The sequence below is a fragment of the Lampetra fluviatilis genome, chromosome 37 (genome assembly GCF_964198595.1).
Source record: "Lampetra fluviatilis chromosome 37, kcLamFluv1.1, whole genome shotgun sequence".
In the NCBI taxonomy this organism is placed as follows: Eukaryota; Metazoa; Chordata; class Hyperoartia; order Petromyzontiformes; family Petromyzontidae; genus Lampetra; species Lampetra fluviatilis.
The window spans coordinates 9,434,498-9,451,190 of NC_136311.1; the positions used below are offsets into that span (position 1 = coordinate 9,434,498).

Genomic DNA, 16,693 nt, shown 5'->3' on the forward strand with positions numbered 1-16,693 from the left:
GCAGCATACATGTTCAGACAGCTGCTGGATGTTTAACCCTCAACTTTGTTTGATACTGGCTCTGTAGTTGGTTTACTGCCCACATCGAATATCCAGTTTAAAAGTGATTGCGGCAATGGATCTTTCATTTGAACAATTTTCATTTAATTTTAAACGATTCACACGGTGATATTTGAAATCTGGTAAAGAAAATGCTTCCGGTGTGCTCAGGTGCAACACAGGCGTGTGCCGTGCAGGACGGGTGAAGTCAGCCTCATGCTCACGGCTCCAGAGAACACGTGGATCCACTTGCGTCGCAAACGCCGGCAGTCGCTGCAGACCACCGATGCGCCGGAGCTCCTCGAGAGCTGCTCCACGCAGGCCCCGACACTCAAACAAGACGGCCACTCGCCTGCAAAACACAGCAGTTCCGACGAATCTGATCCAACAGCTCCCTCGTCAACACCGCCGCCGCCGCCGCCACCGCCACAACTGTCGTCGGCTCAGCAGCCAGACCAGGACGAGCAGAGCAGCGGTCAGGGGTCCTCAAGGGATGATGGGATGGAGCCGCACAAGAATGGGAAATGCACGGCTGCTTGCAAGCTCACGGAGGCCAACGAACCAAGGGAAGGAGGGCGCGTCGCCGCAAGTGGCGACGCGGCGGATTTGAGCGTCGGCGGAAGTGGGCAGCCGCTCGCGAAGGAGCCACAGGGAACGACGCCGGGTGGATTCGTGCTCAAATGCCAGGTGGTTGTGCGGGATGAGTGCAGGATGACGCCTGCGGGCGGCGGTGGCGGCCATGGCCGTAGTGGCGACGTGGCGGTTGATATGTACTGGATAGACGGGCAACATCGTGAACTGCTTAACCAGCTGTCGTGCACTCTTCGCAACAAAATGCTCCGGCTAGGAGGGCAGCAGGCATTGTAAGATGGCCTGCAACACCATCTCCACGTGTGGACTGTCCACCACCACCCATTATCATCCGTTAACCCCCCCCCCCACACACCCCTGCTCTCGACATGAAGCAAGCTATATACCAGCATTTTTGCACGGGTCCCATTATGGGTAAAGTATTTGAAGTCATTCTCTTTGTAGGAGCCTTCAAGACATAATTTTGCAGCATGATTTCAAAAGAAATTGAAGCAAAACACGAATTATAATCTACTGAAACAATTTTAATAGTGAAGTTAATGCTGGTGATGAAAGTTAATATTTTAGTTAATCGGCTGTAATAAATGACACATTCCCCAAAGCTAAAAGTTAATTTTTTTAAAAAGAGGCATTTTGGAGCTTGTCATGTATGGAGGCAGAGAGTGTCCGTACCTTGGCAAAAATATTAGTACAGACGGCCGATAGTTTTTTTTCCGTCACTTTCCTATCCATGCACATTGAATCTAAACGCACACAGGCATCGCATCCACCTGTCTGTCGGTGACCTGCAGGTCATCCTTACAGTGAAACAAAATGTCAGAAAAGAAACATGCTAGACTGGACAGCATGTTTGTGTGCCATGCCATGTGTGTGCCATGTTGGGGTAGTGTAGTGGCTTGTGTCCTCACTATTGTAGGGCCAGTTTTCATGCATTCGGACGATGCAGTTTATTTTGCCTGTTAATGTCTGTAGATGACAGCATCTGCTTGGACGGTGGATGTTTCGAGACTTAATTTGCAATTTTAATTCACAATTGGCGAAGCGATGTCAAATCCTACGTCAAAAAAGATGTTTTACTTGCAAATACACCTCAACAAATTATCATCTTCCCTTAACAACTGTAGTTGCCAAAGGGTGCCGTGGTTTTTTCACAAGTGGTAATTCTCCGTTTGCATCTCACTTGTCGAATTTTAAAAAAATTCTGGTGTTGTCGGAATGTAGTTAGAGGAGGAGGAGGAGGAAGAGGGGGCATTTACTTCAAGGACTAGAGTAAGCGGGGAGTCTCCTTATCAAGGTGAAGGCTCAGGAAAGGATTTGAGACGTCTCGCACACGGTCCAGGCGTGAAGCCGCTTAACGCCAAAGCTCGAGGAGATTGCATCAAGCAAAGTCCGCAGCCTCTTCGATGCCGCGGTTAATATTTCTGATGTAAGGCTCAAGCCCAGGAAACACGAGAGACCACTTTGTCTTGTCCAACCAAATATCAAATTGGCTTCAGGCATCAGAACAAGATGACGACCTCCCTTTTGTCGGAATGCGTTTTGTTTATTCTGATGATCACCAGACCTTCGTGGCTCGTTGTGTGAAGTGTATCGACAGCTTGGGTTGAATGAGACTTTTTTTTTTCTTGTGAACTTAAAATAATAAAACCAATATCATCGGAACTAGGCCTTCACAACAAAAGGGATCATTGTTAAGACAAATAATTCATGTACTTACCCTTGTTAAGGCATTGTTCTTTTGATGACAATGCAGTTGCACATTCCAGACATGGGCCTTGAAACCCGACGCCATGCTTGACTTGGTTACCCAATGTGACAGATCACGCAGGTAAAGGAACCTACATTATTATTGGCTGCATTGACCCGACATCTATTCTAATATTTGCCACCTGCCTGATGTCTCTTGGTCCTTAGTTTTAAATTGCGAAGTGGCCTCATGTCCCCGAGAGAGGCCAATTGCCCCCACGGTCAGTCACCCTGATGGCCTCGCCTACTGCCACTCGGCATTTGATTCGTGTGAGGTTTTTTTTTTCGTGGCAGAGTGAGTGGTGGCTTGGCCACATTTAGCTTTGCGTTTCTATGAAGCCAGTGTTCGAACAAACAAAAATGTTAAACCGTTTGTTACGCGACTTTTACAAAATGTTAATTATGCTTCGTTTATTCATACAGTGGTCACCGACAAGCACTGATCATCGCCTTTTATAACACCATTCCAGTGCCGGGCACTTGGAGAAGTTCGCCAATGCAGGGGGGGGGGGGGTGGAGTCCCTCGTCTATAAAGACCAATTAAGTTGATATTAAATGCGCATTTTGTACGTCGTGCTAGGCATCACCGCCCCCACACTCTCCCCCTGGCACATCTCTGCTCCATGCCCCCACCAGGGCAATCCACACGCACGCACCAATACCACCAGCCGCCATTCGCTGTTAAGTGACGGTGACGTCACCACGGCGCCCGTGCCAGGCCGGGTGCACTTTGAGACCACGTGACGTGTCGAAGGCTCGCTGACAGGAGGAGGTCACGGGACAGACCCAGGTGCCATGGGTTGACCGACTGAGATGACCAGAAGATGCATCAGCCGTACCCCCCTACTGTGCCAGCTTTTGCTGCATTTTAGCCGCCCGGCGCTCCGCTCCTTGTGAGCGTCGCTCCTCTGCCCTCAGTTGTTGCTGCTGGAGGTTGCTGGAGGGCGACTGCCTCCCAACCGCTCAACAGCGTCCTTCACGAGCCTCCTCCACACACAAACCGATCACCACCCCCACGTGCCCCCCACGGCACAACCCTCAAAGCATCGCCGCCTCCACCGCTGTCTCTCTCCCACCTAAAACGTCCCCCCCCCCCCCCCGTGTGTGGTGTGGGGGGATCCGACCTTGCTTGTTGTTGGTTTTCCATTGACGCTTTTACCCCTCGCGTTCCGCCCCCCCCACCACCGAACCTCGTCCGATCTTACGCTTTTACCCCTTTTAAATTAGATGCAAATGTAAGCATGCATTGGCTAAGATTCCCGAGTTCTGGCCACTGAAATGGTGTCTTCATTGATGGGGGAGCGTGTATCGTCAAGTGACCATTACGCATGCAAGATTGAAAATCAACTTTTATTTGTTATTAATGCTTTTGCTACGGACGTATTTAGAATGTGAATGTTCAGTCAAGCGGACATCCGTTTTACTGTTATGACTGAATTTAGCATTTGGTCTATTGAGTGTTCAACGTTCATTATGATCTGTTACCTCTTGAAAATGTGTTTTTTTTTTAGCAGAAACAGTGACGGGTGCGCGACCCTGCACTCAAACACGTTCGCCGTGTGTCTGCTCATCAAAGGCAATCTCTACCCCCAGGATGTGTCAGTGGGAGAGTGTGGTGTTGGGGCTAGAGGGCTACCTGCTGCTGCTGAGAGTGGGTTGTCAACTCTCAGCCTTTCACCCAGAGCCAAGCCCGCTCATGATTATCAAAACTATCATTGGACGTGTCACACACGCACACGCACGTGTGTCACACACGCACACGTGTCTGTGTGTGTCTTGGCTTGCGCACTCCGGACACGATGCAGTATTTTTACGTTGGTGGTGCACGAGGACTGTGGTCTCAAAATCCTGGCATTGTTATCATCGGGTGAAACTTTAACACACTTTAAAAACGTTTTATGCACCATTACTAAAACGTGATTTTGTATTTACGCTCGTTTTTTGGGGGGGTTTAGCCGAATGCTAATGCAGTGGCGTCAACGGCAAATTACCCACGATGCATCGGTGTCCATCTCACCGCTCACCAAGTTGCATGTGTCGACGCTTCTTTTGACGTTAAAACGTGACGAGTGAAACGAGAACAACGGATTGTGAGCAAGAGATTCCCCCGCCACCCCCGAATGCTGCGCGAACAGCCCTCGCCATATCGCTCATCCCCGTCGAGGAAAGTTCATTGTCGTTCAGATGCTCGGTTGTCACGCACTACGTTAACTACTCTTTGGTTTTTTCGGTAAAGTCACGTAGGTAAATTTCGATTTAAAGCAGGGATTCATCTTCTTGGTTCTTTCGGTAAAGTCACGTAGAAGGGAAATAATAAAATAATAAAAATAAAACATAATAAAATAATTCTCACGACGTTTCGGCCACAACGCAAGCAGCCGTCCTCTACGTGACTTCACGTAGGTAAAACAATAAAATAAAATAAATGAAAACAACTAAATTAAATCACGACGTTTCGGAGGCAACACAAGCCTCCCTCATCAGGTTTTTTTTTACACCTGATGGAGGCTTGTTGCCTCCGAAACGTCGCGATTTAATTTTGTTTTCATTTATTTTATTAATTGTTTTACCTACGTGACTTTACCGAAAAAAACAAAGAGTAGGAATCCCTGCAGTCACGAAAGCTTCAAATCTAGAACTACGTTAACTCCTCGCTGCCGCAGTGTTCTTGTTACCGTTCCCGAGTGCTTCCTATTTTTTTGTATTAATTGTTGTGGTTCGGTGGTCGTGTTTTTAAACGAGTCGGGGCCTGCCTCTGTGCGAGTCCTTACAGTCAGGTTGTTACACTGCAGTAGAGGCCGACCGAAAGTAAAAAATTAACTTTCGGCCGAAACCGAAAGTTAAAAATTGACTTTCGGCCGAAACCGAAAGTAAAAAAATGACTTTTGGCTGAAAACCGAAAGTTAAAAATTGACTTTCGGCCGAAACCGAAAGTTAAAAACTGACTTTCGGCCGAAACCGAAACTATGCCGAAATAGGCCATTTTCCAACTTTCGAAACCGAAAACCGAATTTCAGTCGGCCCCACTACACTGCAGGTTGCACCCTTGACAGGTTCAGAACTTCAGCTGGGTTGTGTGTGTGTCCCCAAATATTTGTTCATTGCCTGTACAGACAATAGTTTCATTAACGTGGCATTGCTTATATGTCTAAATATATAGTATATATTTTGTTCATGTACGTATTTTATCATCGTATATAATGTATACCAACCACTGACCATTGTCACAGCAAACTCCCCTCCCCGCCTCTCCACTCCTGGTCAGGAGGTATTGAACGAGGCTTTTGGAGGCGCCTTACTTTAAAGATCTCGACACATTCGACAAGAAACACTGTGACCTTGAGAAGGGAAAAAAACCTCATTACACGTGGCGTTTCTGGCAAATGGCTCTTCATTGCTTTTGAGCAATCGGCCCTAGCAAAGAAAGGAACGGCCACTGCCTAAAACGACATTTGGAAATTAACATCGGCCCCGCTCCTTTGCTGGACAACAAGAGATTGAATTTTGATTTAAAGCTTTCGTGACTGCAGGGATTCATATTCTTGGTTCTTTCGGTAAAGTCACGGAGAAGGGAAATAATAAAATACAAATATAAAACAATACAAATTCTCACGACGTTTCGACTGCAACGCAAGCAATCGTCATCAGGTGTGAAATCCGCAGCAAATTTTCTTTACCGAAAGAACCAAGAATAATAAGAGCTTGGTTTAAACTGGGTGGTTTTTTTGTTTGTAGTCTCCGTAAGACAAGGGGGTAGAGTTTTCATCTTTGCATGGGGTTAGGTGCCTGTTGGCCATGGCGGATTTTGCGGAAACAAACCCACCAAACCCCCGTGAAACTTCTGGCGCTGGAGAAAGAACTGTTTTTTTCAGATGCGCGTTGGGTGTGCAGTAAGCAAAGCCATCGGCGATGGAAACGTTTTCCCAGAGCCAGGCGTGGGGTTTGAATATTGCTGCGACGGAGTGAATATTGGCTGCGGTGTTGGTGACATATTGCAAAGCCAGAGTTGTCCTCGAAATGCACCATTTACGCTCGCTTTTTAATTGCCATTGGCTGTTTTGCTTAAGAATATATTTGCTACGCTGACAATTAATTTTAGTCACTTTATCACAAAGTTCTGAACAGTTGGTAAAAAAAAAATTCGCCTGGGATTTGGTCGTTAAAAATTTTGAGCCAGCTCTTTTAGTAAAAAAAAAATGTTACGATGTTTCTTTTACACTAATACTTGCTGCTATCGTGCCACATTCAAGCATACTCATGCACATTGCCTTTCACCAAATGGATGACTTGTGTTATTTTCAAATACAATTTAGAGTTTAAAAAAACTATGCATTCCGTACGCTGATTCTCACGTTATTTATGTATACACCTACATGGGGTTTTCGCAGTCAAAATTCATCCCAATTTATATTCAGGGTGTTTCGGCCACGATGATCTGACCAAACTTGTGACGTTAAAATTCTGTTACTCTACAGGCAAACATGTCGTCACTTGCACGAGCGTTTGATGTGCCAATTGTGTGTTGTCGTTTTGCCTACTTTTAACACATCACGTTGAGATACGGAAAAATAGAATGACTGATACAGGGAGGAACAATGTTCCACACTGCCCACCAGGGATTATTTAGCTGTCTGTCTGTCTGATTGTCTGTTTGTCTGTCGTACATAATATATAATACACACAGCTCTTTGATTGGTGGAGACCTTACAAACAGCTCTTTGATTGGTGGAGACCTACTGCCGGGTACGGAGAGGGGAGGTGCCTAAGGGAGGAGGGTCAGGGGAGGGGCCTAAGGAAGGGGGGAGTCAGGTAAACAGCTCTTTGATTGGTGGAGACCTACTGCCGGGTACGGAGAGGGGAGGTGCCTAAGGGAGGAGGGTTAGGGGAGGGGCCTAAGGAAGGGGGGAGTCAGGAGAGGGGCCTGAGGGGTGGGGGGTCAGGGGAGGGGCCTGAGGGGGGGGTCAGAGGAGGGCCCTGAGGGAGGGGGGGTCAGGGGAGGGGCTTAAGGATATGGGAGGGGGGGGTGCTCAGGGGAGGGGCCTAACAGAAGGGGGGTTAGGGGAGGGGCCTGAGGATATGGGGGGTGGGGGGTGGTCAGGGGAGGGGCCTAATGGAAAGGGGGTCAGGGGAGGGGCCTAAGGGGGGAGGGGCCTAAGGGAGGGGGGGGGGGCGATAGTTCAGGGGGCTGTCTGCCTGGCTACCTAAAGTCAAGTTATCTTGTATACATACAGGTAGGAACAACAGGTTCCACACTGCCCACCAGGGATTATTTGTCTGTCTGTCGTGCACGAATGCGCTGTCCAACCAAGTTCCTACCTGCCCACTCCGAAGGAACGTGTTTCGGGCCAATACAGTTGTTATACAGGTGGGGACAACAGTTCCAGACTGCCCACCAGGGATTATTTGTCTGTCTGTCGTGCATAGCCACGCCCTCGATTTGTATTTCATAGAGCACTTCGGGCGGGCTCAGCACCACGTGAACACGGATCGCACGAATGCGCTGTCCAACCAAGTTCCTACCTGCCCACTCCGAAGGAACGTGTTGACATTCTCTGTCTTAAAAAACAGATTTAGAAGAGACTTTCTGCAAGAAAAAAAAACCCCTCCAAAAGTTCGTCCCTGGGTGGGCTTGAACCACCAACCTTTCGGTTAACAGCCGAACGCGCTAACCAATTGCGCCACAGAGACAGCTACAAGAAACCACTTGCTGTTCCCTGTTGAAGGAATTAATGATATTCGCTGTCTTATAAAACAAATCGAGAAAAGACTTTCTGCAAGCAATAAAACTCCCCAAAACCTCGTCCCTGGGTGGGCTTGAACCACCAACCTTTCGGTTAACTGCCGAACGCGCTTACCAATTCCGCCACAGAGACAACTCCCAAACGCGACTTGCTGTTCCATGTTTAATGAATTAATGACATTCGCTGTGAAAAAAACTAATCTAGTATTGACTTTGTGAAATAAAAATACACTTTCAAACAGCATCTCTGGGTGGTTAAAAGCTGAACGCGCTAACCAATTGCACCACAGAGACAACTCAACGACGCCACTTGCTGTTCCATGTTTAAGGAATTAATACAGGTAGGAACAACAGTTCCACACTGCCCACCAGGGATTATTTGTCTGTCTGTCGTGCATAGCCACGCCCTCGATTTGTATTTCATAGAGCACTTCGGGCGGGCTCAGCACCACGTGACGCGCCGCGTCACACGGATCGCACGAATGCGCTGTCCAACCAAGTTCCTACCTGCCCACTCCGAAGGAACGTGTTGACATTCGCTGTCTTAAAAAACAGATTTAGAAGAGACTTTCTGCAAGAAAAAAACTCTCCGAAACCTCGTCGCTGGGTCGGCTTGAACCACCAAACTTATGGTTAACAGCAGAACGCGCTAACCAATTGCACCACACAGACAACTGCAAAAAAAACTATTGATGTTCCATGTTGAAGGAATTCATGACATTCACTGTCGTAAAAACGAATCTCGTGTTGACTTTGTGAGATAAAAATACACTTTCAAACAGCAGCTCTGGGTGGGCTTCAACCACCAACCTTGTTGGTCAACAGCTGAACCTGGTCACCAATTGCGCCACAGAGACAGCTACAAGGAAGCACTTGTTGCTGTTCCATTCTTGAGGATTAATGACATTCGCCATCGTAAAAACGAATCGAGTATTGACTTTGTGAAATAAAACTGGGTCTCTGGGTGGGTTTAAACCACCAACCTGTCAGTTAAGAGCTGAACATGCGAACCAATTGCACCACAGAACCAGCTGCAAGAAGCCACTTGCTGTTCCATGTTGAAGAAATTAATGGCATTCGCTGTCTTATAAAACAAATCTAGAATAGACTTTCTGCAAGCAAAAAAAGCTCTCCAAAAGTTCGTCCCTGGGTGGGCTTGAACCACCAACCTTTCGGTTAACAGCCAAACGCGCTAACCAATTGCGCCACAGAGACAGCTACAAGAAGCCACTTGCTGTTCCATGTTTAAGGAATTAATTAAATTCGCTGTCTTAAAATCGAATCTAGTATTGACTTTGAGGAATAAAAATACACTTTCAAACAGCGTCCCTCGGTGGGCTTGAACCACCAACCTATACACTTCACAACAAAACATGCTGGCCAAATGCGCCACAGACAGCTGAAAAGAACCAATTGCTGTTCCATGTTGAAGGAATTAATGATATTCGCTGTCGTAAAAACGAATCTAAAATAGACTTTCTACAAGCAAAAAACTCTCTGAAATCTCGTCCTTGGGTGGTTTTCAACTACCATCCTGTCGGTGAACAGCTGAACATGCGAACCAATTGCACCACAGAACCCGCTGGAAAAAGCCACTTGCTGTTCCATGTCTAAGGAATTAATGATATTCGCTGTCTTATAAAACAAATCGAGAAAAGACTTTCTGCAAGCAATAAAACTCCCCAAAACCTCGTCCCTGGGTGGGCTTGAACCACCACCCTTTCGGTTAATAGCCGAACGCGCTAACCAATTGCGCCACAGAGACAGCTCCCAAACGCGACTTGCTGTTCCATGTTTAATGAATTAATGACATTCGCTGTGAAAAAAACTAATCTAGTATTGACTTTGTGAAATAAAAATACACTTTCAAACAGCATCTCTGGGTGGTTAAAAGCTGAACGCGCTAACCAATTGCACCACAGAGACAACTCAACGACGCCACTTGCTGTTCCATGTTTAAGGAATTAATACAGGTAGGAACAACAGTTCCACACTGCCCACCAGGGATTATTTGTCTGTCTGTCGTGCATAGCCACGCCCTCGATTTGTATTTCATAGAGCGCTTCGGGCGGGCTCAGCACCACGTGACACGCCGCGTCACACCGATCGCACGAATGCGCTGTCCAACCAAGTTCCTACCTGCCCACTCCGAAGGAACGTGTTGACATTCGCTGTCTTAAAAAACAGATTTAGAAGAGACTTTCTGCAAGAAAAAAACTCTACGAAACCTCGTCCCTGGGTGGGCTTGAACCACCAACCTTTCGGTTAACAGCCGAACGCGCTAACCAATTGCGCCACAGAGACAGCTACAAGAAGCCACTTGCTGTTCCCTGTTGAAGGAATTAATGATAATCGCTGTCTTATAAAACAAATCTAGAAGAGACTTTATGGAAGAAAAAACTCTCCAAAACCTCGTCGCTGGGTCGGCTTGAACCACCAAACTTATGGTTAACAGCAGAACGCGCTAACCAATTGCACCACACAGACAACTGCAAAAAAAACTATTGATGTTCCATGTTGAAGGAATTCATGACATTCACTGTCGTAAAAACGAATCTCGTGTTGACTTTGTGAGATAAAAATACACTTTCAAACAGCAGCTCTGGGTGGGCTTCAACCACCAACCTTGTTGGTCAACAGCTGAACCTGGTCACCAATTGCGCCACAGAGACAGCTACAAGGAAGCACTTGTTGCTGTTCCATTCTTGAGGATTAATGACATTCGCCATCGTAAAAACGAATCGAGTATTGACTTTGTGAAATAAAACTGGGTCTCTGGGTGGGTTTAAACCACCAACCTGTCAGTTAAGAGCTGAACATGCGAACCAATTGCACCACAGAACCAGCTGCAAGAAGCCACTTGCTGTTCCATGTTGAAGAAATTAATGGCATTCGCTGTCTTATAAAACAAATCTAGAATAGACTTTCTGCAAGCAAAAAAAGCTCTCCAAAAGTTCGTCCCTGGGTGGGCTTGAACCACCAACCTTTCGGTTAACAGCCGAACGCGCTAACCAATTGCGCCACAGAGACAGCTACAAGAAGCCACTTGCTGTTCCATGTTTAAGGAATTAATTAAATTCGCTGTCTTAAAATCGAATCTAGTATTGACTTTGAGGAATAAAAATACACTTTCAAACAGCGTCCCTCGGTGGGCTTGAACCACCAACCTATACACTTCACAACAAAACATGCTGGCCAAATGCGCCACAGACAGCTGAAAAGAACCAATTGCTGTTCCATGTTGAAGGAATTAATGATATTCGCTGTCGTAAAAACGAATCTAAAATAGACTTTCTACAAGCAAAAAACTCTCTGAAATCTCGTCCTTGGGTGGTTTTCAACTACCATCCTGTCGGTGAACAGCTGAACATGCGAACCAATTGCACCACAGAACCCGCTGGAAAAAGCCACTTGCTGTTCCATGTCTAAGGAATTAATGATATTCGCTGTCTTATAAAACAAATCGAGAAAAGACTTTCTGCAAGCAATAAAACTCCCCAAAACCTCGTCCCTGGGTGGGCTTGAACCACCACCCTTTCGGTTAATAGCCGAACGCGCTAACCAATTGCGCCACAGAGACAGCTCCCAAACGCGACTTGCTGTTCCATGTTTAATGAATTAATGACATTCGCTGTGAAAAAAACTAATCTAGTATTGACTTTGTGAAATAAAAATACACTTTCAAACAGCATCTCTGGGTGGTTAAAAGCTGAACGCGCTAACCAATTGCACCACAGAGACAACTCAACGACGCCACTTGCTGTTCCATGTTTAAGGAATTAATACAGGTAGGAACAACAGTTCCACACTGCCCACCAGGGATTATTTGTCTGTCTGTCGTGCATAGCCACGCCCTCGATTTGTATTTCATAGAGCGCTTCGGGCGGGCTCAGCACCACGTGACACGCCGCGTCACACCGATCGCACGAATGCGCTGTCCAACCAAGTTCCTACCTGCCCACTCCGAAGGAACGTGTTGACATTCGCTGTCTTAAAAAACAGATTTAGAAGAGACTTTCTGCAAGAAAAAAACTCTACGAAACCTCGTCCCTGGGTGGGCTTGAACCACCAACCTTTCGGTTAACAGCCGAACGCGCTAACCAATTGCGCCACAGAGACAGCTACAAGAAGCCACTTGCTGTTCCCTGTTGAAGGAATTAATGATAATCGCTGTCTTATAAAACAAATCTAGAAGAGACTTTATGGAAGAAAAAACTCTCCAAAACCTCGTCGCTGGGTCGGCTTGAACCACCAAACTTATGGTTAACAGCAGAACGCGCTAACCAATTGCACCACACAGACAACTGCAAAAAAAACTATTGATGTTCCATGTTGAAGGAATTCATGACATTCACTGTCGTAAAAACGAATCTCGTGTTGACTTTGTGAGATAAAAATACACTTTCAAACAGCAGCTCTGGGTGGGCTTCAACCACCAACCTTGTTGGTCAACAGCTGAACCTGGTCACCAATTGCGCCACAGAGACAGCTACAAGGAAGCACTTGTTGCTGTTCCATTCTTGAGGATTAATGACATTCGCCATCGTAAAAACGAATCGAGTATTGACTTTGTGAAATAAAACTGGGTCTCTGGGTGGGTTTAAACCACCAACCTGTCAGTTAAGAGCTGAACATGCGAACCAATTGCACCACAGAACCAGCTGCAAGAAGCCACTTGCTGTTCCATGTTGAAGAAATTAATGGCATTCGCTGTCTTATAAAACAAATCTAGAATAGACTTTCTGCAAGCAAAAAAAGCTCTCCAAAAGTTCGTCCCTGGGTGGGCTTGAACCACCAACCTTTCGGTTAACAGCCGAACGCGCTAAACAATTGCGCCACGGAGACAGCTACAAGAAGCCACTTGCTGTTCCATGTTTAAGGAATTAATTAAATTCGCTGTCTTAAAATCGAATCTAGTATTGACTTTGAGGAATAAAAATACACTTTCAAACAGCGTCCCTCGGTGGGCTTGAACCACCAACCTATACACTTCACAACAAAACATGCTGGCCAAATGCGCCACAGACAGCTGAAAAGAACCAATTGCTGTTCCATGTTGAAGGAATTAATGATATTCGCTGTCGTAAAAACGAATCTAAAATAGACTTTCTACAAGCAAAAAACTCTCTGAAATCTCGTCCTTGGGTGGTTTTCAACTACCATCCTGTCGGTGAACAGCTGAACATGCGAACCAATTGCACCACATAACCCGCTGGAAAAAGCCACTTGCTGTTCCATGTCTAAGGAATTAATGATATTCGCTGTCTTATAAAACAAATCGAGAAAAGACTTTCTGCAAGCAATAAAACTCCCCAAAACCTCGTCCCTGGGTGGGCTTGAACCACCACCCTTTCGGTTAACAGCCAAACGCGCTAACCAATTGCGCCACAGAGACAGCTCCCAAACGCGACTTGCTGTTCCATGTTTAATGAATTAATGACATTCGCTGTGAAAAAAACTAATCTAGTATTGACTTTGTGAAATAAAAATACACTTTCAAACAGCATCTCTGGGTGGTTAAAAGCTGAACGCGCTAACCAATTGCACCACACAGACAACTGCAAAAAAAACTATTGATGTTCCATGTTGAAGGAATTCATGACATTCACTGTCGTAAAAACGAATCTCGTGTTGACTTTGTGAGATAAAAATACACTTTCAAACAGCAGCTCTGGGTGGGCTTCAACCACCAACCTTGTTGGTCAACAGCTGAACCTGGTCACCAATTGCGCCACAGAGACAGCTACAAGGAAGCACTTGTTGCTGTTCCATTCTTGAGGATTAATGACATTCGCCATCGTAAAAACGAATCGAGTATTGACTTTGTGAAATAAAACTGGGTCTCTGGGTGGGTTTAAACCACCAACCTGTCAGTTAAGAGCTGAACATGCGAACCAATTGCACCACAGAACCAGCTGCAAGAAGCCACTTGCTGTTCCATGTTGAAGAAATTAATGGCATTCGCTGTCTTATAAAACAAATCTAGAATAGACTTTCTGCAAGCAAAAAAAGCTCTCCAAAAGTTCGTCCCTGGGTGGGCTTGAACCACCAACCTTTCGGTTAACAGCCGAACGCGCTAACCAATTGCGCCACAGAGACAGCTACAAGAAGCCACTTGCTGTTCCATGTTTAAGGAATTAATTAAATTCGCTGTCTTAAAATCGAATCTAGTATTGACTTTGAGGAATAAAAATACACTTTCAAACAGCGTCCCTCGGTGGGCTTGAACCACCAACCTATACACTTCACAACAAAACATGCTGGCCAAATGCGCCACAGACAGCTGAAAAGAACCAATTGCTGTTCCATGTTGAAGGAATTAATGATATTCGCTGTCGTAAAAACGAATCTAAAATAGACTTTCTACAAGCAAAAAACTCTCTGAAATCTCGTCCTTGGGTGGTTTTCAACTACCATCCTGTCGGTGAACAGCTGAACATGCGAACCAATTGCACCACAGAACCCGCTGGAAAAAGCCACTTGCTGTTCCATGTCTAAGGAATTAATGATATTCGCTGTCTTATAAAACAAATCGAGAAAAGACTTTCTGCAAGCAATAAAACTCCCCAAAACCTCGTCCCTGGGTGGGCTTGAACCACCACCCTTTCGGTTAATAGCCGAACGCGCTAACCAATTGCGCCACAGAGACAGCTCCCAAACGCGACTTGCTGTTCCATGTTTAATGAATTAATGACATTCGCTGTGAAAAAAACTAATCTAGTATTGACTTTGTGAAATAAAAATACACTTTCAAACAGCATCTCTGGGTGGTTAAAAGCTGAACGCGCTAACCAATTGCACCACAGAGACAACTCAACGACGCCACTTGCTGTTCCATGTTTAAGGAATTAATACAGGTAGGAACAACAGTTCCACACTGCCCACCAGGGATTATTTGTCTGTCTGTCGTGCATAGCCACGCCCTCGATTTGTATTTCATAGAGCGCTTCGGGCGGGCTCAGCACCACGTGACACGCCGCGTCACACCGATCGCACGAATGCGCTGTCCAACCAAGTTCCTACCTGCCCACTCCGAAGGAACGTGTTGACATTCGCTGTCTTAAAAAACAGATTTAGAAGAGACTTTCTGCAAGAAAAAAACTCTACGAAACCTCGTCCCTGGGTGGGCTTGAACCACCAACCTTTCGGTTAACAGCCGAACGCGCTAACCAATTGCGCCACAGAGACAGCTACAAGAAGCCACTTGCTGTTCCCTGTTGAAGGAATTAATGATAATCGCTGTCTTATAAAACAAATCTAGAAGAGACTTTATGGAAGAAAAAACTCTCCAAAACCTCGTCGCTGGGTCGGCTTGAACCACCAAACTTATGGTTAACAGCAGAACGCGCTAACCAATTGCACCACACAGACAACTGCAAAAAAAACTATTGATGTTCCATGTTGAAGGAATTCATGACATTCACTGTCGTAAAAACGAATCTCGTGTTGACTTTGTGAGATAAAAATACACTTTCAAACAGCAGCTCTGGGTGGGCTTCAACCACCAACCTTGTTGGTCAACAGCTGAACCTGGTCACCAATTGCGCCACAGAGACAGCTACAAGGAAGCACTTGTTGCTGTTCCATTCTTGAGGATTAATGACATTCGCCATCGTAAAAACGAATCGAGTATTGACTTTGTGAAATAAAACTGGGTCTCTGGGTGGGTTTAAACCACCAACCTGTCAGTTAAGAGCTGAACATGCGAACCAATTGCACCACAGAACCAGCTGCAAGAAGCCACTTGCTGTTCCATGTTGAAGAAATTAATGGCATTCGCTGTCTTATAAAACAAATCTAGAATAGACTTTCTGCAAGCAAAAAAAGCTCTCCAAAAGTTCGTCCCTGGGTGGGCTTGAACCACCAACCTTTCGGTTAACAGCCGAACGCGCTAAACAATTGCGCCACGGAGACAGCTACAAGAAGCCACTTGCTGTTCCATGTTTAAGGAATTAATTAAATTCGCTGTCTTAAAATCGAATCTAGTATTGACTTTGAGGAATAAAAATACACTTTCAAACAGCGTCCCTCGGTGGGCTTGAACCACCAACCTATACACTTCACAACAAAACATGCTGGCCAAATGCGCCACAGACAGCTGAAAAGAACCAATTGCTGTTCCATGTTGAAGGAATTAATGATATTCGCTGTCGTAAAAACGAATCTAAAATAGACTTTCTACAAGCAAAAAACTCTCTGAAATCTCGTCCTTGGGTGGTTTTCAACTACCATCCTGTCGGTGAACAGCTGAACATGCGAACCAATTGCACCACATAACCCGCTGGAAAAAGCCACTTGCTGTTCCATGTCTAAGGAATTAATGATATTCGCTGTCTTATAAAACAAATCGAGAAAAGACTTTCTGCAAGCAATAAAACTCCCCAAAACCTCGTCCCTGGGTGGGCTTGAACCACCACCCTTTCGGTTAACAGCCAAACGCGCTAACCAATTGCGCCACAGAGACAGCTCCCAAACGCGACTTGCTGTTCCATGTTTAATGAATTAATGACATTCGCTGTGAAAAAAACTAATCTAGTATTGACTTTGTGAAATAAAAATACACTTTCAAACAGCATC

The 16,693-nt window shown here is 45.8% G+C and overlaps 1 protein-coding gene and 15 non-coding genes across 16 annotated transcripts in view; 1 reads left to right on the plus strand and 15 right to left on the minus strand.

Moving 5' to 3' along the window:
- The window catches only part of METTL16 (methyltransferase 16, RNA N6-adenosine), a 47,733-nt gene extending 42,886 nt beyond the window's left edge, over positions 1–4,847 (plus strand). Inside the window, exon 10 of the mRNA XM_078873800.1 lies at positions 211–4,847. Within this exon, the coding sequence (XP_078729926.1) occupies positions 211–906 (696 nt within the window). The 3' untranslated portion in view covers positions 907–4,847. The remainder of the gene's footprint in view (positions 1–210) is intronic.
- A 3,143-nt stretch (positions 4,848–7,990) lies between these two features.
- Positions 7,991–8,064, minus strand: TRNAN-GUU (transfer RNA asparagine (anticodon GUU)). Its single transcript has one exon. It is a non-coding gene; the product is annotated as a tRNA-Asn (tRNA).
- Positions 8,065–8,175: 111 nt separating this feature from the next.
- TRNAN-GUU (transfer RNA asparagine (anticodon GUU)) lies at positions 8,176–8,249 on the minus strand. The gene has a single exon. It is a non-coding gene; the product is annotated as a tRNA-Asn (tRNA).
- A 1,008-nt stretch (positions 8,250–9,257) lies between these two features.
- On the minus strand, positions 9,258–9,331 carry TRNAN-GUU (transfer RNA asparagine (anticodon GUU)). The gene has a single exon. It is a non-coding gene; the product is annotated as a tRNA-Asn (tRNA).
- A 476-nt stretch (positions 9,332–9,807) lies between these two features.
- Positions 9,808–9,881, minus strand: TRNAN-AUU (transfer RNA asparagine (anticodon AUU)). Its single transcript has one exon. It is a non-coding gene; the product is annotated as a tRNA-Asn (tRNA).
- A 465-nt stretch (positions 9,882–10,346) lies between these two features.
- Positions 10,347–10,420, minus strand: TRNAN-GUU (transfer RNA asparagine (anticodon GUU)). Its single transcript has one exon. It is a non-coding gene; the product is annotated as a tRNA-Asn (tRNA).
- Positions 10,421–11,072: 652 nt separating this feature from the next.
- On the minus strand, positions 11,073–11,146 carry TRNAN-GUU (transfer RNA asparagine (anticodon GUU)). Its single transcript has one exon. It is a non-coding gene; the product is annotated as a tRNA-Asn (tRNA).
- Positions 11,147–11,622: 476 nt separating this feature from the next.
- On the minus strand, positions 11,623–11,696 carry TRNAN-AUU (transfer RNA asparagine (anticodon AUU)). The gene has a single exon. It is a non-coding gene; the product is annotated as a tRNA-Asn (tRNA).
- Positions 11,697–12,161: 465 nt separating this feature from the next.
- Positions 12,162–12,235, minus strand: TRNAN-GUU (transfer RNA asparagine (anticodon GUU)). The gene has a single exon. It is a non-coding gene; the product is annotated as a tRNA-Asn (tRNA).
- A 652-nt stretch (positions 12,236–12,887) lies between these two features.
- TRNAN-GUU (transfer RNA asparagine (anticodon GUU)) lies at positions 12,888–12,961 on the minus strand. Its single transcript has one exon. It is a non-coding gene; the product is annotated as a tRNA-Asn (tRNA).
- Positions 12,962–13,437: 476 nt separating this feature from the next.
- On the minus strand, positions 13,438–13,511 carry TRNAN-GUU (transfer RNA asparagine (anticodon GUU)). Its single transcript has one exon. It is a non-coding gene; the product is annotated as a tRNA-Asn (tRNA).
- Positions 13,512–14,141: 630 nt separating this feature from the next.
- TRNAN-GUU (transfer RNA asparagine (anticodon GUU)) lies at positions 14,142–14,215 on the minus strand. The gene has a single exon. It is a non-coding gene; the product is annotated as a tRNA-Asn (tRNA).
- A 476-nt stretch (positions 14,216–14,691) lies between these two features.
- On the minus strand, positions 14,692–14,765 carry TRNAN-AUU (transfer RNA asparagine (anticodon AUU)). Its single transcript has one exon. It is a non-coding gene; the product is annotated as a tRNA-Asn (tRNA).
- Positions 14,766–15,230: 465 nt separating this feature from the next.
- TRNAN-GUU (transfer RNA asparagine (anticodon GUU)) lies at positions 15,231–15,304 on the minus strand. The gene has a single exon. It is a non-coding gene; the product is annotated as a tRNA-Asn (tRNA).
- Positions 15,305–15,956: 652 nt separating this feature from the next.
- TRNAN-GUU (transfer RNA asparagine (anticodon GUU)) lies at positions 15,957–16,030 on the minus strand. The gene has a single exon. It is a non-coding gene; the product is annotated as a tRNA-Asn (tRNA).
- Positions 16,031–16,506: 476 nt separating this feature from the next.
- TRNAN-GUU (transfer RNA asparagine (anticodon GUU)) lies at positions 16,507–16,580 on the minus strand. The gene has a single exon. It is a non-coding gene; the product is annotated as a tRNA-Asn (tRNA).
- Between the last annotated feature and the right edge of the window lie 113 nt (positions 16,581–16,693).